This window comes from Hemiscyllium ocellatum, chromosome 11, assembly GCF_020745735.1.
Source record: "Hemiscyllium ocellatum isolate sHemOce1 chromosome 11, sHemOce1.pat.X.cur, whole genome shotgun sequence".
NCBI classification, from domain to species: domain Eukaryota; kingdom Metazoa; phylum Chordata; class Chondrichthyes; order Orectolobiformes; family Hemiscylliidae; genus Hemiscyllium; species Hemiscyllium ocellatum.
The window spans coordinates 55,038,122-55,060,657 of record NC_083411.1 but is presented as its reverse complement, the minus strand read 5'-3'; the positions used below and the strand labels follow the sequence as shown (position 1 = coordinate 55,060,657).

At 42.5% G+C, this 22,536-nt stretch overlaps 1 protein-coding gene across 1 annotated transcript in view; it reads left to right on the top strand.

Moving 5' to 3' along the window:
• The window catches only part of LOC132820007 (sodium- and chloride-dependent neutral and basic amino acid transporter B(0+)-like), a 110,247-nt gene that overhangs the window by 46,010 nt on the left and 41,701 nt on the right, over nucleotides 1-22,536 (top strand). The window contains exons 6-7 of the mRNA XM_060831934.1: nucleotides 7,688-7,841; nucleotides 16,827-16,958. Coding sequence (XP_060687917.1) covers nucleotides 7,688-7,841; nucleotides 16,827-16,958 — 286 coding nt within the window. The remainder of the gene's footprint in view (nucleotides 1-7,687; nucleotides 7,842-16,826; nucleotides 16,959-22,536) is intronic.

The following is a 22,536-nucleotide window of genomic DNA, read 5'->3' as shown; positions in this document are numbered from 1 at the left end:
TTCTCCATAAACGTTGCAACTCTAAGATAGACAAGTTCTTTGACCTTTGGTATTGGCCATATGCTGCATATAAATCCTTTTCTGAGATTCAATTACTCTATTCCATATTGGAACAAGTAGTTCATGACACCTCCCAAGCCCTTGATAAGAGTAATGTAGAAATGGTTGCTATTCGAACAACAAAATTACAAAATGGCCCTGGATTGGCTACTATCTGAGAAAGGACGGACCTGTGCCCACGTAGGAAAAGAGTGTTGTACCTACATTCTGGCCAATTCAGAAGAGATCATAAATTCAGCTGCTCAAATTTACAAGGAGGTCGACAAACATAGACAACTCCTTTCAAGTTCCGTATAGAATTGGGCTACAACTGGTCAGGATCACTTGAAACATCTATCCTCCAGGAGATTAACATCTTTCTTGTTGTTATTCTTGCTTTATATGTATGTATCAAATGTTGTTATACTCGTGCCCTTAACCCTCCCAAGTTACGACATCAGAAGAAGTGAATACTGACTGCTGCATATGGGTAATGATTCATAATGTACAATGTGATTGGAATCAAAAGGGCCAAACGCAGGCAAGTGGAACTAGTTTAGTTTGGGAAACATAGTTAGCATGGATGAGTTGGATCAAAGGGTCTGTTTCCGTGCTCTATAACTTTATGAGAATTTTAAATTCGCTCAGTTGCTAACTATAACAGTACAGTTGACAAACAAAATATCGAGTACCCTGTAAAGGAAACATCTGGCAATCACAATCAGAACAAGTTGTGTTGATGAGTAAATTTTGGTCATGCTTAACTTAGCAGATAATTGCAGGACATAGAGAAACATTTTGTGATTGAACATGTAAGATGTGATTGGTTAGAAGTACTCAGAGTAAGTGGAGGCTGAGGATTGGGTAAAGGGAGAGCATAGTATGAAGAAATAATGTATAAGAATGTGAGCAAAACACAGACAGATGTGCTTTGCATCACCTTGCTATGTACCATTAACGCCATACTTCTGCAATAAAGACTTCACGAAGGCATTATGCAGTTCCCTGTCTGGTTATTCCTATTATCAGGGAAACAAGTACCCAACACTGCCAAAAGCTGTGAGCCATAGAATTGTAGCATCCATACAGTATGGAAACAGGCCCTTTGGCCCAACAAGTCCACATCGAATCTCCAAAGAGTAACCCAACCAGACCCATTCCCCTACCCATTTATCCTATATTTACCCCTGACTCATGCACCTAGCCTATACATCCCTGAACACTACGGGGAATTTATAGCATGGCCAATTCATCTAGCTTGCTTGGATTGTTGCAGGTAACCAGAGCACCCAGAGGAAACTCGCACAGACACGGGGAAAATGTGCAAACTCCTCAGAGACAGTCAGCCAAGGCTGGAATCAAACCTGAGTTCCTGGTGAGTGAGGCAACAGTGCTAACCACTGAACCACCATGGTGCCCACATCTCCATATTTCATCACAATGGTTTGTGAGGTTTCCATGTGATTAATAGAATCTGGAATTGAATGATGCCATAAAACAACCATCAGTTATTGCAGACACCTACCTGCTTCACCAGAGTCGTTGTCAAACAATATTTCTCATGATTGCTAGGTCTGGCCTACGTGTGACTGCACAGCATTGCGATTAACAGTTAACTATCTTTTGTTAGTTAACAGGTCCTCCTGGGTCAACAGGTCACTCATTATCAGGGTAATCCAGAATGGGCAACAAATGTGAAGATGCTAACATCTTGTGAAATAATTTTAAAAACGAGAGTAACCTCGCTGAGCTTGGAGCAGATGCATCTAGATACAGGTTGTTTTGCTGTAATGCAGCCGTTGCGTTCTTCTGGAACTCCGCACTACAGAAAATCGTGCTATTGAAATTGTTACAGAGAATTGTGTTGTAGATTGCTACAGAAAATCTGCTCAAGAGAAACTTCGCATTATCCAAACATCACCCATAATTAATTAATCACATTGTAGCCAAACCGCAATGACAAAACGCACATTATAGCAGGAACACCGAGAGTCATTGAGTCATAGAGATGTCCAGCATAGAAACAGAACCTGCGGTCCAACTCGTCCATGCCAACCAGATATCCTAATCCAATCTAGTCCCACTTGCAAGCGCCCGAACCTCCAAACACTTCCTATTCATACACCCATCCAAATACCTTTTAAATGTTGTACCAGCCTCCATCACTTCCTCTGGTAGCTCATTCCATACATGTACCACCCTCTGTGTGAAAAAGTTGCCCCTTAGGTCTCTTTTATATCTTTCCCCTCTCACCCTAAACCTATGCCCTCTAGTTCTGGACTCCCACACCCCAGGGAAAAGACTTTGTCTATTTATCTTATCCATGCCCCTCATAATTTTGTAAATCTCTAAAAGGTCACCCCTCAGCCTCTGATGCTCCAGGGAAAACAGCCCCAGCCTGTTCAGCCTCTCCCTATAGCTCAAATCCTCCAAACCTGGCAACATCCTTGTAAATCTTTTGTGAACCCTTTCAAGTTTCACAACATCTTTCCGATATGAAGGAGACCAGAATTGCATGCAATATTCCAACAGTGGCCTAATCAATGTCCTGTGCAGCAGCAACATGAGCTCCCAACTCCTGTACTCAATACTCGGATCAATAAAGGAAGGCATACCAAATGTCTTCTTCACTATCCTATCGACCTGCGACTCCACTTTCAAGGAGCTATGAACCTGCACTCCAAGATCTCTTTGTTCAGCAACACTCCCTAGGACCTTACCATTAAGTGTATAAGTCCTGCTAAGATTTGGCCTCCCAAAATGCAGCACTTCGCATTTATCTGAATTAAATTCCATCTGCCACTTCTCAGCCCATTGGCCCATCTGGTCAAGATCCTGTTGTAATCTGAGGTAACCTTCTTCTTTGTCCACTACACCTCCAATTTTGGTGTCATCTGCAAACTTACTAACTAGACCTCTTATGCTTGCATCCAAATCATTTATGTAAATGACAATAAGTAGAGGACCCAGCACCGATCATTGTGGCACTCCACTGGTCATAGGCCTCCAGACTGAAAAACAACCCTCCACCACCACCCTCTGTCTTCTACCTTTGAAACAGTTCCATATCCAAATGGCTAGTTCTCCCTGTATTCCATGAGATCTGACCTTGCTAACCAGTCTTCCATGGGGAACTTTGTCGAACACCGTACTGAAGTTCATATAGATCACATCTACCATTCTACCCTCATCAATCCTCTTTGTTACTTCTTCAAACAACTCAATCAAGTTTGTGAGACATGATTTCCCACGCATAAAATCATGCTGACTATCCCTAATTAGTCCTTGCCTTTCCAAATACATGTATATCCTGTGCCTCAGGATTCTCTCCAACAACTTGCCCACCACCGACTTCAGGCTCACTGGCCGCCTTGCTGATCTTTGAGGGGCCCTACTCGCTCCCTTGTTACCCTTTTGTCCTTAATGTATTTGTAAAAACCCTTTGGATTCTCCTGAATTCTATTTGCCAAAGCTATTTCCTGTCCCCTTTTTACCCTCCTGCTTTCCCTTTTAAGTATACTCCTACTGCCTTTATACTCTTCTTAGGATTCACTCGATCTATCCTGTCTATACCTTACATATGCTTCCTTCTTTTTCTTAACCAAGTCCGCAATTTCGTTAGTAATCCAGCATTCCCTATACCACCAGCCTTTCCTTTCACCCTAACAGGAATATACTTTCTCTGGATTCTCATTATCTCATTTCTGAAGGCTTCCCATTTTCCAGCCGTCCCTTTACCTGCGAACATCTACCCCCAATCAGCTTTTGAAAGTTCTTGCCTAATACTGTCAAAATTGGCCTTTTTCCAATTTAAAAATTCAACTTTTAGATCTGATCTATCCTTTTCCATCACAGTTTTAAATCTAATAGAATTATGGTCACTGGCCCCAAAGTGCTCCCCCACTGACACCTCAGTCACCTGCCCTGCCTTATTTCCCAAGAGTAGATCAAGTTTTGCACCTTCCCTAGTAGGTACATCCACATACTGAATCAGAAAATGTTCTTGTAATGCGCTTAACAAATTCCTCTCCATCTAAACCCTTAACACTATGGCAGTCCCAGTCCACGTTTGGAAAGTTAAGATCCCCGACCATAGCCACCCTATTATTTTTGCAGAAAACTGAGATCTCCTTGCAAGTTTGTTTCTCAATTTCTCTCTGACTATTAGGAGGTCTATAATACAATCCCAATAAGGTAATCATCCTTTTCTTATTTCTCAGTTCCACCTAAATAACTTCCCTGGATATATTTCCAGGAATATCCTCCCTGATCACAAATGCCACTCCCCCTCCTCTCTCGCCTCCCTTTCTATCCTTCCTGTAGCATTTGTATCCTGGAACATTAAGCTGCCAGTCCTGCTCATCCCTGAGCCATGTTTCTGTAATTGCTAGGATGTTCCAGACACACATTCCTAATCATGCCCTGAGTTCAGCTGTCTTCCCTGTCAGGCCCCTTGCATTGAAATAAATGCCGTTTAATTTATTATTCCTATCTTGTCCCTGCCTGCCCTGTTTGACTTGCTTCTATTCTCAACTGTACCCATCTCAGATCGATCTCTTTCCTTACTATCTCCCTGGGTCCCACCCCCTAACCCCCACCTTACTAGTTTTAATCCTCCCGAGCAGCTCAAGCAAATTTCCCTGCCAGTATATTAGTCCCCTTCCAAATTAGGTGCAATCCGTCCTTCTTGTACAGGTCACTTCTACCCCAAAGGAGATTCTAATGATCCAAAAAAATGTGAATCCTTCTCCCATACACTGGCTCCTCAGCCATGCATTCATCTACTCTATCCTCCTATTCCTGCTCTCACTAGCTCATAGCACTGGGAGTAATGCAGATATTACTACTCTTGAGGACCTCCTTTTTAAATTCCTGCCTAATTCTCTGTAATCTCCCTTCAGAATCTCAACCTTTCCCCTTCCTATGTCATTGGTTCCAATATGGACAATGACCTCTTGCTGGTACCCCTCCTCCTTGAGAACATTTTGCACCCTCTCTGAGACATCCTTGATCCTGGCACCAGGGAAATATCTCCAAAAACATATAACATATATATTCCGTTGATAGAGATTTGTCAGACCATGTGAAATTTCTGATGCTGGATTAGTGGTGTTGTAAAAGCACAGCAGTTCAGGCAGCATCTGAGGAGCAGTAAAATCGATGTTTCAGGCAAAAGCCCTTCATCAGTAATACAGGCAGAGTGCCTGAAGGGTAGAGAGATAAATGAGAGAAGGGTGGAGGTGGGGAGAAAGTAGCATAGAGTACAATAGGTGAGTGGGGGAGGTGTTGAAGGTGATAGGTCAGGGAGGAGGGTCGAGTGGATAGATTGAAAAGAAGCTAGGCTGGTAGGACAAGTCATGGGGACAGTGCTGAGCTGGAAATTTGGAACTGGGGTGAGGTGGGGGAAGGAGAAATGAGGAAACTGTTGAAGTCCACATTAATGCCCTGGGGTTGAAGTGTTCCGAGGCGGAAGATGAGGCATTCTTCCTCCAAGCATCGGGTGGTGAGGGAGCAGCGGTGAAGGAGGCCCAGGACGTCCATGTCCTTGGCAGAGTGGGAGGGGGAGATGAAATGTTGGGTCACAGGGCAGTGGGGTTGATTGGTGCAGATGTCCAGTCTTCCCAATATAGAGAGGACCAATGGATACAATAAATGATATTGGTGGATGTGCAGGTAAAACTTTGATGGATGTGGAAGGCTCCTTTAGGGCCTTGGATGGAGGTGAGGGAGGAGGTGTGGGCGCAGGTTTTGCAATTCCTGCAGTGGCAGGGGAAGGTGCCAGCATGGGAGGATGGGTTGTAGGGGGGCGTGGACCTGACCAGGTAGTCACGGAGGAAATGGTCTTTGTGGAAGGCGGAAAGGGGTGGGGAGAGAAATATATCCCTGGTGGTGGGGTCCGTTTGGAGGTGGCGGACATGTCATTGGATGATTTGGTTTATGCAAAGGTTGGTAGGGTGGAAGGTGAACACCAGAGGGGTTCTGTCCTTGTTACAGTTGGAGGGGTGGGGTCTGAGGTCAGAGGTGAGGGGTGTAGACGAGATGCGTTGGAGGGCATCATTAACCACGTGGGAAGGGAAATTGGAAGGAGGCCATCTGTTGTGTTCTGTGGTGGAACTGGTCCTCATGGGAGCAGATATGGCGGAGGCGGAGGAATTGGAAATACAGGCTGACATTTTTGCAGGAGGTAGGGTGGGAAGAGGTGTAATCCAGGTAGCTGTGGAAGTCGGTAGGTTTGTAAAAAATGTCAGTGTCAAGTCGGTCGTCATTAATGGAGATGGAGAGGTCCAGGAAGGGGAGGGAGGTGTCAGAGATGGTCCAGGTAAATTTAAAATCAGGGTGGAATGTTTTGGTGAAGTTGTTGAATTGCTCAACCTCCTTGCGGGAGCACGAGGTGGTGCCAATGCAGCCATCAATGTAGCGGAGGAGGAGGTGGGGAGTGGTGTTGGTGTAATTACGGAAGATGGACTGTTCTACGTAGCCAACAAAGAGACAGGCATAGCTGGGGCCCATTCGGGTGCCCATGGCTACCCCTTTGGTCTGGAGGAAGTGGGAGGATTCGAAGGAGAAATTGTTAAGTGTCAGGACCAGTTTGGCCAAACGAATGAGAGTGTCGATGGAAGGGTACTGTTGGGAACATCGGTAGAGGAAGAAACGGAGGGCTTGGAGGCCCTGGTCATGATGCCCCAGCTGACTGTGAGGGAACTGAATGGGATTTCTAATTTTCCCAACAGCAAATCCCCTGTGTCTGGTTCACTCTGACAAAGTCCTTTGAAATCTCAAGACTTCAAAATATTGGCGCTGCATTCAGCCTCAATCTGAATGGTCACTCAATAGTCAATCTTTGAATCTTTCTGATAATTGTATGGCAGGCAGGGATAGTAGGAGAGATTCCTGGTCAATTGGAAACATTGAGGTAGTGCAGAGTAACAGCCACCCCACGGTGAAAGCTGCAGACGCTGATTCATGCCATGGCCTCTCTCTATATTGTGTGACCTCCTCATTTCAAAGCATTGGTGAGAAATATGTGATGCAAAATAGATATATTCTGACATTGAGTATTCTGAAACAAACCTGAAATTCTATTATTTTTAGTGTGGAGATTGCATCAGAAATAGTCAGGAAATGTGGACATCACCCAGACCTGAGCAACTAGATCTTGCCCTTTTGGACACATCTTGTCATTCTCACCAGTCATTTACTTGGTGAAAGGCTGAACAGTTCTTAATCACAGTCCTGGAATTTTGGAAAGATAGAACATCTTCGGGCAAGATTTGCTCCTTAAGGTTTACATCCAGCTCCTGAGCAAGCGAAGAAAGTATTCATGGCTGTCTGAAGATGGACCAGAGGGAGTTGGCTTTATCTGAATTCTCACAGAATGAACAGGAAACACACTCTCCAATAGATACAGTAAGTATTTTAGCAAGACATGAAATTACACTCATGTAAAATCCTGAGAAGTGCTGATTCTTTGGGGATTTTAGCTTTTGTGAACTGAAGTCACCCGTCTTGTTTCCAAACTACTAAGTGATTGCTGTTAACTGGGGAATGAAGAAATGTTTTTACAGTGGGGAAGAGTTGAACTAAGTGCTTAAGTTTAGATTGAGAAAATCTACTTTCTAATTTAGTCAATTCCTTTCTTTGCCCCAAGAGTGCTGCCAATCCAGCAGTGAACAGAAATGATGAAAATGTGAAGAGAGGTAACTGGTCCTCGAAGACTGACTACTTGCTCTTGATGATTGGCTGTGCTGTGGGTCTAGGCAATGTCTGGAGATTCCCTTTCCTGGCTTACAAAAATGGAGGAGGTACTGTCTGGAATTTGAATTAAGGGGATAGAAATGCAGAGGGAGCATTTCAATGATCTTTAAGGACTGTTGGCTTGGATATTGCTCTTGTCAGTGCTTCCCATCGTAACAATTGATGTGGAGGTGCCGGTGTTTGACTGGAGTAGGCAAAGTCAGAATGCAACAACTCCAGGTTATGATCCAACAGGTTTAACCTTCACCTGATGAAGCAGCAGAACCCCAGAAGCTTCTGATTTCAAATAAACCTGCTGGACTATAGCCTGGTCTTGTGTGTTTTCTGACATCCTAACAATTGTGCAGGGGTTAGAAATGTTACAGTCTGGACATGGCACAGTTAAATACTAAAGTGCAAAGTGGTGGTTGAAATTCATTCAAGTGACTTTTGAGCAAATCAGATTGTCTCATTACAGGTTGTAGTTTGAATCTGTGGCCCATTTCTCATCAGGAGTAAAAAGCATTATACTTTTATACTTTTAAATACTTTATATTGCTAAATTCCTAAAACTGAAATAATTCTAAAAACACAACAGAATGTCATTAAGACCCAGATTGTTCCCAGCATTTTCAATAAACAGTAGATTAATAAAACTCATGTAGCCCCTTTTTCATTTGTCTAGTTCAAGTCAGAGTAGACCACATTTTCAGTTTAAATAGGCATAGATTGATTCATTACAAGTTTTATGGAAGATTCCTTTGGAGTTAAGATAATAAAGTCCTTGTCAGCAATATCGACAGATGTTAAGATTAAAACAAGGATAGAAAACACAAAAGAATAAAGTTTCAATCAGTCTTTGTAGCATGCTAGTGGAATCACTGTTAGACTTTGCTTACAGCAGAAATACACGGACATCATGATGGATCACAATATTGAACACATAATTTTGGTCGGTTTATCAGGAATACCCATTGATAAGGTGCTAGCTAAAACAAAGTTGCTGTACCTACTTTACCATCTCACAGTGAGTTATCAATGAACTTCATTATCTCCTGGATTACAGTTATTTCTTACCTTCATTTCGATCTTAGTTTGCCTCCAGTAATGTATATATATATGCTTATATATTATCCACCATAACATAAGAGACTGAGTCTGGATATCATGCTATCAGAGAAACCAGCAGACATTTATTATAATGATATAAAGTCAAGGATTTTACGCAGGCCAGTCATTATTTGGTGTCGACGATGAGTCACCATGAATATTCTGTGGAATCCCCATTCTAGCACACTCTGAAGGTATTGCCCAGGAAACTGGATTTTCCACTAGACAATTCTCCGATTCTTGGAACACTCCAAAAGTCTCTATTTACATCGGAAATTTCAGAAGGTACTGATGAATTTAAGTAAAATAATTAATCAGGAAAGTTAGATTATTAAATCTAACACCCCTGCCATGTCCAGACCTGCTCCAAACCCCCACATCCATCAGATCTGAGTTGACATCTACCTAGCAACTCCTTGCATCAGTCAAATGTGACCCAACCCAACCCAACATTAACATAGAGTCATAGAGTCCTACAGCACGGAGACAAGCCCTTTGGTCCAAATTGGTCCATGCCTACCAAACTGTCCATCCATGCTAACCCCATTTCGCTGCACTTAGCCATTTCCTTCTAAACTTTTCCTATCTATGTACTTGTCTAAATACCTTTTGATGTTGTTAATGTAATCAACCTTCTGCTGGCAGCTCATTCCAGATGCATTCCACCCTCTGCGTCAAAACGTCCCCCTCAGGGTCTCCTTTATTCTTTCCCCTCTAACCTTAAACCGATGCCCTCCTGTCCTCGATTCCCCAATTCTGGAAAAAAGACAGAGTGCATTCACTCTATCCATGCCTATCATGATATTATACATTTCTATAACAAACTTCCTCAATCTCTTCAGCTCTAAAGAAAAAAGTCTTAGGTTGTTCAACCTTTCCCTATAACTCAGACCATTGCATCCTGGCACCATCCCTGTAAATTTCTTCTGAACTCTTCCCAGTTTAACAACATCCTTCCTCTAGCAGGGAGACCAAAACTGAGCATAACACTCCAAATGTGGCCTCACCAACATCCTGTACAAGTGCAACATAACTTCCAGGCATTTATACTCAGTGCCCTGACTGATGAAAGACAGTATGCCAAAAGCCTTCTTCCCTGTCCTGTCTGTCTGTGACTCCACACCCTCGACAGAACTGACCACTGGCCTCTACTGTCAACCTGACCTCCTGCCCAGCTGACATCCTATCTAGCTAGTGAACAGTCAGGAGGGAGTTGCCCTGGGAGTCCTCAAAATTGACGCCAGACCCTTGAAGTCTCATGGCTTCAGGTTAAAAAGGGGGCAAAAAGGTCCTGCTGATTATCACATACCATCCTCCCTCAGCTGATGAATCAGTAGTCCTCAATGCTGAACAAACTTGGAGGAAGCATTGAGGGTGGCAAGGGCACAACATGTCCTTTAGGTGGGGGATTTCAACATTGACCATCAAGACTGGCTCAGCAGTAGCACTACTGATCAAGGTGGTTATGTCCTAAAGAACTTCACTGCTACACTGGGTCTGTGGTAGGTGGTGAGGAAACCAACAGGAGTGAAAAACATACTTGACTTCATCCTCGCCAATCGACTGAGGATTGAGTTGTAGAAATAGCGGAGGCGCTGAATGTGATCTTTCAAACATCACTGGAATCAGGAAAGTTCCAGATGATTGGAAAATTGCTATTGTAACTCCCTTGTTCAAGAAAGGACCAAGACAGAAGATGGAAAATTATAGGCCGATGAGCCTACCCTTGGTTGTAGGTAAAATTCTAGAATCCATCGTTAAGGACGGAATTTCTAAATTCTTGGAAGTGCAGGGTCAGATTAGAACAAGTCAGCATGGATTTAGTAAGGGAAGGTCATGCCTGACAAACCTGTTAGAATTCTTTGAAGAGGTAACAAGTAGGTTAGACCAGGGAAACCCAGTGGATGTCATCTATGTACACTTCCAAAATGCCTTTGATAAGGTGCCTCACAGGAAGCTGCAGAGTAAGGTGAGGGCCCCTGGTGTTCAAGGTAAGCTACTGGCATAAGTTGGGGATTGGCTGTCTGACAGAAGGCAGAGAGTTGGGATAAAAGGTTCTTATTCGGAATGGCAGCTGGTGACAAGCGGGGTCCTGCAGGGTTCAGTGTTGGGGCCACAGCTGTTCATTTTATATATTAATGATCTGGATGAAGGGACAGGGAGAATTCTGGCAAAGTTCGCCGATGATACGAAGTTAGGCGGACAGGCAGGTAGTACTGAGGAGGTGGGGAGGCTGCAGAAGGATCTAGACAGTTTGGGAGAGTGGTCCAGGGAATAGCTGATGAAATTCAATGCTGCTACACTGGGTTTGTGGTAGGTGATGAGGGAACCAATAGGAGGGAAAAACTTACTTGACTTCATCGTCACCAATCTGCTGGCTGTATTGGTATGAGTGATACTGCACAGTCCTTGTGGAGATGAAGTTACACCTTCACATTCAGAATACCATCCATCCTGTTGTATTGCACTATCACTGAGCTAAATGGGACAGACTTCAAGCAGATTTAGCAACTAAGACTTCAGGCACTGTGGGCCATCATCAGCAACAGAAGCATACTTCAGCACAATCTGCAAACTCATGGCCCAGCATCTCTCCCACTCAAGCATTACCATCAAGCCGGGGATCAGCCTGGTTCAATGGACAGTGAAGTTGGGGAGTCAGGAACAGCACTAGACATACCTAAACATGAGGTGTCAAGCTAGTGAAGCTACTAAACAGGGCTACTTGCATGCCAAACACAATAAGCAGCATGTGATAGAGCTAAGCAACCAATCAGTCTGAACCAGACTCTGCTGTCCTGCCACATCCAATCATGAATGGTGATAGACATTTAAACAACTCACTGGATGAAGAGGCTCCACAAATGTCCCCATCCTCAATGATGAAAGAGCCCAACACATCAGTGCAAAAGGTAAGGCTGAAGTGCTGAGTGGATGATCCATCTCAATGTTCTCTACTTGTCCCCAACATTACAGATGCCAGCCTTCAACCAATTTGATTCACTCCATGAGATAACAAAATACAGTTCAATGCACTGGATACTGCAAAACCTATGGGCCTTGACATCATTCTGGCAATAGTACTGAACGTCTGTGCTCCAGAACTTGCTGCACCTCTAGCCAAGCTCTTCGAGTTTAGTTACAACATCAGCATCCACTCATCATTGTGAAAATTGCTCAGATATGCTCTGCATCCATAAAAAAGCTGGACAAATCCAACCCGGCCCATTACACCCCATCAGTCGATGATCAGTGAAGTGATGGAAGGTGTCGTCAACAATGCTATCCAGCAGCACCTGCTCAGCAATAACCTGCTTGGTGATGCCCAGTTTGGATTCCGCCAGGACCACTCAGCTCCTGACCTCATTACAGCCTTGGTTCTAACATGGACAAAAGAGCTGAATTCCAGAGAGGAGGTGATAGTGGCAGCCCTGGGCAAAAACAATGGCTGCAGATACTGGAAACCAGATTCTGGAGTAGAGTGGTGCTGGAAAAGCACAGCAGTTCAGGCAGCATCCGCGAAGCAGTAAAATCGACGTTTCGGGCAAACGCCCTTCATCAGGAATACAGCTGTCTGCCTGATGAAGGGCTTTTGCCCGAAACGTCGATTTTACTGCTCCTCGGATGCTGCCTGAACTGCTGTGCTTTTCCAGCACCACTCTACTCCAGATAGTGACAGCGGTGGACATCAAGGCCACAGTTGACTGAGTGTGATATCCAGGAGCCCTAGCAAAACTGGAATCAATGAGTGTCAAGGATCAAACACTTCTCTGGCCCCCAGGAAAGTGCATGGTTGCAAATCCTCAACACCATTCACAATTGCTTAGATACTGAAGCAGCCCATGTTCAAATGCAGATTTGGGATAACAAGTGGCAAGCACATTCATGTCACACAATTGGCAGAAATGACCCCCTCCAACAAGAGAGAATCCAGCCATTATTTTGTGAAATTCATTATCATGACCATTACTGAATCTCCCATTGTCAACAGCCTGGGGTTACCATTTACCAGAAACTGAACTAGACTCATACTCTGGTTACAAGAGCAAGTCAGAGTTTAGGAATATTGCAGCAAGTAACTCACCCCTAACTCCACAAAGCCTGTACATCATCTCCCAGGCACAAGTGCCAAACACTGATATTATAATGTAAAGGTTGAATTTATCATTAATCAGTGATTCTTTAAGATTGTCTACTGCTATCTATGATTGATAAATAAATTAATAGATAAGGAGATAATGTATTCCAACCCCAGATGAACAACTGGCAAATATCAACATATAACTTTATTCCCCTTCTAACTCCTCACACTCACAGTCATACACAGATAGAACATAGAACAGTACGGGCTCTTCAGCCCTCTATGTTGCGCAGACCTTTTATCCTATTCTAAGATCAAACTAACCTACATACCCTACATTTTACTATCATCCAAATACCAAGTGATGTAAGACTGACTGGTCTGTAATTCCCAGGGTTATCCATTTCCTCTTTTTTGAACAAGGGAATGACATTTGCCACCCTCCAATCATCTGGTACTACTCCAGTAGCCAGTGAGCATGTGAAGATCATTACTTCTGTTGTAATGTCCTGTACCTTTAAGAAAGAGTGAATGCTGTTCTGCACTGAGAGCTTACAAGCACCTGTCATATGATTTAACTAGCAGTCTCAGAGTGTACTGGAAAATTGAAAATATATAACATTTGGCTGTGAAATGGAAACCTGAATTGTTTGCTGTTTTGGCAACAAATCCAATTTAAACAAACAGTTTAAATTATGCCTCAGGATACTAAAACCCAATCCAGTTTGAATTTATTGTTTTACCAACATCAAACTGATGATCCAATTTTGGGGGAAAATGAAAAAGGCAGCCATTTTGAAAATCAGATAGAGCAACTGCAATCGAGAGAGAGAGAGACCCAAGACATTGAAATACTCTGTATCAAAGGTACCTTTCATACGAAACATCTTAACAGTAAAAAGAAAGAAGATGATCCAGTGAGGTCTTCAGCCGGAAGAAGAAAGACACCAAAGATGACAGCCACTGAAAGGTTTTGAAATTGATTTGATGTAATTTTAATAAATGTTTTATTGGAACAGTATATTATAGCATTGGAGGCAGGTATTAAGCAGTTAAGAGAAAAGGGGCCTTAGTGTTGTGAATATTTGTTGCTTGATGTTCCCTTTTAGAGTTAAAGAATGAATTGATGTTATTTTCTTGAAATATTAGAAATATGAGGTGAGGTGAGCTTCTCTGGGTGTTTGGTTTAATGAAGAGAGAGGTTCACCTCTGTGTCATAACACTTTAGGCACAGCAATCTCTTCCCTCGCTTCCTGCAGCAAACTTAGGTATATCCCGTCTGGTTCAGGCGACTTATCTATCCTCATGCTTTTCAAAATTTGCAGCATATCCTCCTTCTTAACATCAACCTGTTTGAGCATATCAGTCTGTTTCACGCTGTCCTCACAAACAATAAGGTCCCTCTCCCTAGTGAATACTCATACAACATATTCATTAACGACCTCCCCAAATGCCAACTCCAGGCACAAGTTCCCATCACTATCCCTGATTGGCCCTACCCGCACTTGCTGTAAGTTCTCCGTAAACAACCTCAACATTTCTGTTGTACATTTCCCTGAGAATATCTACTCCCAATTTATGATTCACGGTTCCTGCCTAATAGCATTGTAATTTCCCCCTTCCCCAACTAAATGCTTTCGCATACCATCTGCTCCTATCCCTCTCCATGACTATAGTAAAGGTCAGGGAGTTGTGATTACTATAACAGAAATGTTCTCACACCAAGAGATCTGTCACCTGGCTTGGTTTATTACCAAGCACCAAATCCAAATGGCCTCCCCTTTGGTTGGCCTAGCTAAATATTTAATCAGGAATCCTTCTTGGACACACCTGACAAAATCTGCTGCATCCAAACTATTTGCGCTAAGGAGGTTCCAGTCAATATTAGGGAAGTTGAAGTCACCCGACACAAGCCTGTTACGTATGCACCTTGTCAAAATCTGCCTCACAATCGGCTCCTCCATGCCTTTGTTGCTATTGGGTGTTATTGAAAACTCCCAATAAAGTGACTGCTCCTTTCCTGTTTCTGACTTCCACTTATAATGACTCAGTGGACAAACCATTCCTGACAATCTTCATTTCTCCAACTATTATACTGTCCCTTATTAGCAATGCCACCCAGCCATCTATTTTACCTCCATCTCTGTTCCTATCCCGGAACATTCAGCAACCATTCCTGCCCCTGTGATATCAAAGCCTCCGTAATAGCCACAACATTGTAGCTTCAAGAAACTCCATGCTCCATTGTAGCTCCATGCTCTAAGTTCATCACCCTTATTCTTGACACTTCTTGCATTAAAATAGACCCATCACACTGACTGCAGCTTTGCCCTATCAACTGCCTATCCTTTCTCACAGTCTCTCTGCATGCTGTATCTGCCTGTTCACCAGCATCCACATCCTTTGATCCATAGTTCCAGTTCCCATCCCTCTGCCAAACTAGTTTAAACCCTCCCGAAGATCTCTAGCAAACCTCCTGCCCAGGATATTGATGCCCCTCAAGATCAGGTGCAACCCGTACAGGTCCCACCTTCTGCAGAAGATCCACATACCTGAAGCCCTCCCTCCTATACCAGCTCTGCAGCCACGTGTTTAGCTGCACACACTCTCCGTTCCTAGCTTCACGAGACAATGGCACCAATAGCAATCCTGGGATTACTACTCTGCTCTTACTAATTAACCTTACTCTTACTAATCTTTCAATGTTCCCTCAATACAGGAGTTGTCCCACTGGACTGAAGAATTGCAGACATTATTCCACTTTAGAACAGGGGCGAAAGAGGAAAATCAGGGATTTATAGATCAGTTAGCCTAACATCTGTGCTGGGGCACTGGTTGGTGTCTCTAATTAAGGATAAAATAACTGAGCACTTCAAATTTCTTCAGTTAATCAGGGACAGTAGGTCATGCCTGACAAACCTCATTTAATTTTTTGAAGCCATGACTAAGATAGTGGACAGGGGAATGTCTATGGTTGTTGTTTGTATGGACTTCAGATGGCATGTGATAAATTGCACATAAGAGCTTATTAACTAAGGTAGAGGCTGATGGAATTGAGGGCAAATTACTTATATAGTTCAGAAATTAGTTGAGTGGCAGGTGCCAGAAAATAAGGATAATGAGTAGGTCCTGAAATTTGCAGGATGTGACCAGTGGTGTCCCCGTAAGGATCTGTGTTAGGGTCTCAATTATTCATATTTTTTATTGACAACTAGGATAATAACATAGAAAATCATATATCCAAATATACTGATGACAAAAGTTAGGGGGCATTGTAGACAATGTAGTCAACAGCATAAAATTGCAGAGGGTTCTTGATAGACTCAGTAATTGGGCAAAAATGTAGCAGATGAAGTTCAATGTAAGCAAGTGTGTGGTTATCCATTTTGACCGATATAGTATCAACCTGGATACTTCCTAGATGGCATCAAGTTAAACACAATGGATGCCAAAAGAGACTTGGGGCTTCAGGTGCATGGACCTTTAAAGTACCACAAACAGGTACAGTAAATAATGAAGAAAGCTCATGGAATCTGGCTTTTACACCTCGAGGACATGAATACAAGGATGTAGACAGTATGCTGCAGATATACAAAACCCTGGTTCGACCACAATTGAAGTACTGTGGGAAGATCTGGGCACTACATCTAAGGGAGGATATATTGGCCTTGGAGGGAGTACAACATGGTTTTACAAGAATGATAACCTGGATTTTAGGGGTTTGGTTATGAGGAGAGATTCTAAAGATTAGGCCTGTTTCTCTGTTAGTATAAAGTTGTTGTTACCATCCACTTGAAACTGCAGAGTATGTTGGGAATTCACATCCATGGACCCTGTTTCACCTTTTTATTCTATTTTCCAGGTGTATTTCTTATTCCCTACTCAATCATGCTGGGTCTTGTTGGGATACCAATATTTTTCTTGGAATCTTCCTTTGGACAGTTTGCCAGCCTCGGGCCTGTTGCAGTGTGGAAATCTGTACCAATGTTACAAGGTTAGAGATTATTGAATAATTAAAACTCAGCAACAATTTCAATGCATTTTAATGTTTAATTCATATTAATAAACTAGTTATAATTGAGTGATTAAATGAGAGTGTATCTGAGCCTTGCTGTCATTCTCTTTGAAAACTTTGTTATGTTACACCAAGATATGTCAGTGATTAACACTGATGTTAGTTTAGTTTCTTATTCATTAAATGCGCGTGATTGTGATTGTGTTCAGTTCACCTGGATGGTTGACTCCAAATCTCATTGTTTTTTCAGAGTCAATTTTTCCTTGGATCATTTAAAGAATGATTAGATTAGATTCCCTACAGTGCAGAAACAGGCCCTTGGGCCCACCAAGTCCACACTGACCCTCTAAAGAGTAACCACCCAGATACATTTCCCTCTGACTAACACAACAGACAATTTAGCATGGCCAACCCATCTTTGTTTTGTGGGAGGAAACCAGAGCACCTAGAGGAAACCCACACAGACACAGGGAGACTATGCAAACTCCACACAGACAGTCGTCCGAGGCCGGAATCAAACTCAGGTCCCTAGCGCTGTGAGGCTGCAGAGCGATCCACTGAGCCACTGTGCTGCCCTTGTAAATTGTACCAAGTTGCTGTGGTGAGATTTGAACCCATGTCCCTTGAGCATTAACCTGAGCTTCTTGACTACCAAGCCAGTGACTCCTTCACTACACCACCATCTCCAGGAAACTTGACTAGTAACATGCCCAACTATTGTAAACTAATAGCAAACTACTAGCTCAGAAATGTGTATGCTTGAGCAATGTAATGAATGTCTGTTGGGTTGCCCAATACCACAATATCATGCCCAGTTTCTGACATTGTGTTATATAACAAAAGCATTGCCCCATCAGGTAAAACACCCTGGTGGAGGCAAACTCACACCATAGCAACAGCAGTTACTATCTCTTAAAGACATCATAGAGGTACATATTTAGAAAACAAATTGATGTCCAGCATGACTTTGGAAGCAGACAGTTTGGAATAGGGAGAAGTTTGTTATCTTAAACAGCATCAGTTTTTCAGAGTACAGACAATTGTACACATCTGTAGATGGAGCATTAAGCACGAGAACAATGGAACATATTTCTAATTTTCATTAGGATGCAAATTCTTTCAAGGTAAAATACATTTCTAAGATTTCCTTGGTAATAAAAACAAATTAAAATGCTAAAGAATGCCCTTGAGCTATGACAAAGGCCAGTGCATTACAGAAAACTTGAATCCTAGAAAGCTCGGTTGATGGAAGTTAATACATAATGACAATTACAAACGTCTTTGTTCTTAAGGAAAGAGCAGTATAATTTGGAGAGACAAAAATATCAGAGACACACAGCAAAAGCTGGTGTTTTTGTAAAGGCCAACTCATGGATAGCAACAAAACTGGTATGGATTTGGCATCCAGCAACACCTTCACTGATTTTACTGTTCCAAAACTTCATGCAGTTCTATTTTGCAGATCAAGGTCTAGGTGAGGCCATGAAAAGAACTCTTAAAAATCTTGTCAGAACTCAGGGAGGTACAGTGGCCTTACATTGCCAGGGATCTGGGTTTGAATTGACCCTCAGGCAACTGTCTATGTGGATTTTACACATTCTGCCCATTTCAGATGGGTCCCACCAGGTGCTTGGGTTTCCTCTCACGGTCCAAAGATATGCATGTTTGGTGGATTGGCTGTGCTAAATTGCTGATAGCGTCCAGGGATGTGTAGGTTAGGTGGATTAGCGAGGGGAAATGGAGAGTTGCAGGGATAGGGTAAGAGATTGGTTTTGGATGGGATGCTGTTCAGAGGGTCATGCAGACTCAATGAGCTGAATGGCCTGCTTCCACTCCGTAGGGATTTTATGACTTGACAAGGAGGAGCTTCACATTATTAACATGCACAGTTTTTCTGGGTGGATCAGAAAAGTCTGGATATGATTTGGAAAGATCTTGAAGAGCAGATCAAGATAAGAATTCACTTCAGGATGAACAGACTTGACATCATTTCAAATAGACAAGAATCCTCAAGAGACTATTCACCAGTTTGTTGGAGGATGCCAAAGCAAAGGGCATGAGTGTGACTTTACTGAAGAGGAACGGCCAGAGAATATTAATGAGTTGATTATCACATTCACATGAATTAAAGTCAGTTGGAAGAAACATTTGTGCAATAAGAAGGGCCACAGCCTTGACCTATTACTTGAGGGTAGACAGATCTATGAAGATGTCGTGGCAGGCCAGCAACAATTACATGCTTTAGGTGCTACCAATACTATTTTGCTACCAACAAAAGCTCCAATAGCAGTAGTTTGTTGCACTTCTCCAAAGTCCATGCTCTATTTTTTGATATCTATAGCATCAAGGGACATGGCTATGTGCAGGAAATCTGTTTCCAAAAGCCAAGTCAGGCCCTTCCATTAAACCAACAAGCGACCAACATGACAGTATAGAGTAATAACAAATCATCAGCAACAAGGAAACTGTTACCAAGGTGCACCAAGGCAACCACATTGATGAGGTTCAGAGTCAACCAAATGAAAGGCAAATTTTAGAAAATGAGCAGGCTTTACATGATGTTAATCTCACACTCTGTGTTGGGAGTAGAAAGCAATCAGGAGCTCTTTAATATCATGTGTCCTGAGAAGGCAGTGTGATCCAAGATAAAAGCTAAAATCAACACCGGAGTTAGTGTTACCATGTAACCACTATATGGCCTCAATGACATGCACCTGAGCAAGTAATGTTCCATGGTACAGGCTATGAGAAACCATCTCTCAGTGGAGACAGCAGATCAACAATTGTATGTATTGTCAATGAGTGTCAATGCGCAAACTCTCACTGGCTTCCCGAAATATTTAGTCTAACAGATACATGGTTACCAGTATGTACAGATCTAAGTGCAGTCTCAAATCATGACATTCAAACCACACCCACCATGGCAGAACAAGTCACATATGGTGCAATTGAATTAGTCAAGAATTGGCAAAGTTATAACTTTGAAGTAGTAATTAAGCCAGGTAGCCAAGATGATTGCATATGATTTACAGAACAGCTTATCCAAAATACAAAGATATTCATCTTGATCTGCACCATGATCACCTAAACTATGAAATTAAATGTGCTCTCAAGGCTGACATGTTATACTTTGGACAATGTGAATTGTTTTCATTGGGCGCAGTTTCAAATCATGCCCATGTTACCACAGGAACGTATGAGTATTGAAAGTTCAAAATGATTGGCATAACAATCCAGGGATGAATCGGGATATTCAATGACTCACGAATGCAATATATAAACAGTGGGAGACTCTATATCCATATGATATTTCATCCAATTCTTCAGCAAAGTAGCAACAGAGCTGTTCATATTGTATGGGGAGATTACTTCCTTGTGACAGATTACTTCTCTAAATCACCCATTTGTTTGGTGAATTAGCAGCAAAATGAGTACAAGTGTCACTGACACAATGGTGGTATTTTTAGGTTATTTGGTGTCCCAAGTAAGAATTTCCAAAATTGCTCACTGGGCAGAGAGTGAGAGTTAGAAATACAAATCTTTGGATACCAGCAATGGTTTCTAAAATATGCAACCAGCCCAGGTCACAGAAATGTATTGCAGCTCATGATATTACATGATAAAGGAACAGAAGCCAGCTCTGAACAATTTATGACAGACCAATCATGTATGAAGAGATTGAGAGTTGAACCCTCTGATGATGTTGTGTGGTAGGGTTGATTAATAGCAACCAGCAGCAACTAACCAAGTTGTCAAACAAGTGCAACAGAGATCAATGAGTACCTTTCCAGGTGGACATACATCCACCAAGTCAGGAAAAATTGTCAAACTTTCAAAACATTACATTGAATTTTGAAACATTAATCTTTAAACTCTGTCTTACCTGTGTGCATAATTGTCAAATTAATTCCATGTGCCTCTGCACAACCATGTCTATCTGTTTTGGAAAAGTTATCCTTATTCTGTTGTAAAATATCAGCCCAGATGCTATTTTGCCTCAGGAGGGTCCCACTTGTTTGCAATAGTTAATTGTAACAAATGTTTAACAGTCTCTTCAAACCCATGATATTCACACTCAGTTTCTTATGTTATTGGGGATCACATAAGCATTGTCACATCTGGTAAAACATCCTGCTGAAGATAAACTCACACCAGCAGTTGCTGTTCTACTTTGAATTAAATTAAAGCTAAATCACAAGATATGGGTTAGCAAAGCAGCTAGTTATGAGCTGCAGTGAGAACTCTGGAGCTGAACCTGTGCCCTCAGTTTAAGTTGGAAAACACAAACCAAGGATCCTGTCACTGATTCCCAATCCTTGGTAAAAAAAAAATACCAAACTGCATACTACACATTGGGTCAAGTCTGGACCCAGCGAGTTAATAGTTGATGGAGTTCAATGTTTCAGTGGTTAGTTTTTAGGTTGAAGAATGCTCACTTGGACATCAGGTGCGGGATTAAACCCTCAAATGAAATAGACATTGAGGAAACGAGGGAGGAGCTAAAACCAACTCTGGTACTTATCAATGGTGCCAAGGTATATAGTCATAGAGATGTACAGCCTGCAAACAGACCCTTTGGTCCAACCCTTCCATGCAGACCAGATATCCCAACCCAATCTAGCCCCACCTGGCCCATATCCCTCCAAACTCTTCCTTTCATATGCCCATCCAAATGCCTTTAAAATGTTGCAATTGTACCAGCCTCCACTATTTCCTCTGGCAGCTCATTTCATACATGTACCACCCTCTGTAAGAAAAAGTTGCCTATTAGGTCTCTTTTATATCTTTCCCCGTTCACTCTAAACCTATGCCCTCTAGTTCTGGACTCCCACACCCCAGGGAAAAGACTTTGTCTATTTATCCTATCCATGCCTCACATAATTTTGTAAACCTCTATAAGGTCACCCCTCAGCCTCCGAGCTCCAGGGAAAACAGCCCCAGTCTGTACAGCCTTTCCCTATAGCTCAAATCCTCAACCCTGGCAACATCCTTGTAAACCTCTTCTGAATCCTTTCAGGTTTCACAATATCTTTCCAATAGGAAGGAGACCAGAATTGCACACAACATTCCAACAGTGGCCTAAACAAATGTCCTGTACAGCCGCAACACGACCTCCCAGCTCCTGTACTCAATACTCTGACTGATAAAGGAAAGCATACCAAAAGCCTTCTTCACTATCCTATCTACCTGCGACTCCACTTTCAAGGAGCTATGAACCTGCACTCTTTGTTCAGGTCTCTTTGTTCAGCAACAGAACCCAAGACCTTACCACTAAATGTATAAGTCCTGCGAGATTGTTCTTCAATGAGCTTTTTTCTTATTCGTTCAAGGAACTTGTTTTCTCTGGCTGGGCCAGCATTTTATTGCCTATTCGCTAGTTACTCATGAGAAGTAGTGATGAGCTGCCTTCTAGAACCTCTGCAGTCTATGCGCTGTAGGTGTTTCCCCCTACAATGTCCTTTGGAAAGGAATTCCAGGATTTTGACAAGTGACTATGAAGGATCAATGGTATATTTCCAAGGCAGCATGGTGATCATTTTAGAGGGGATTTTTGCAG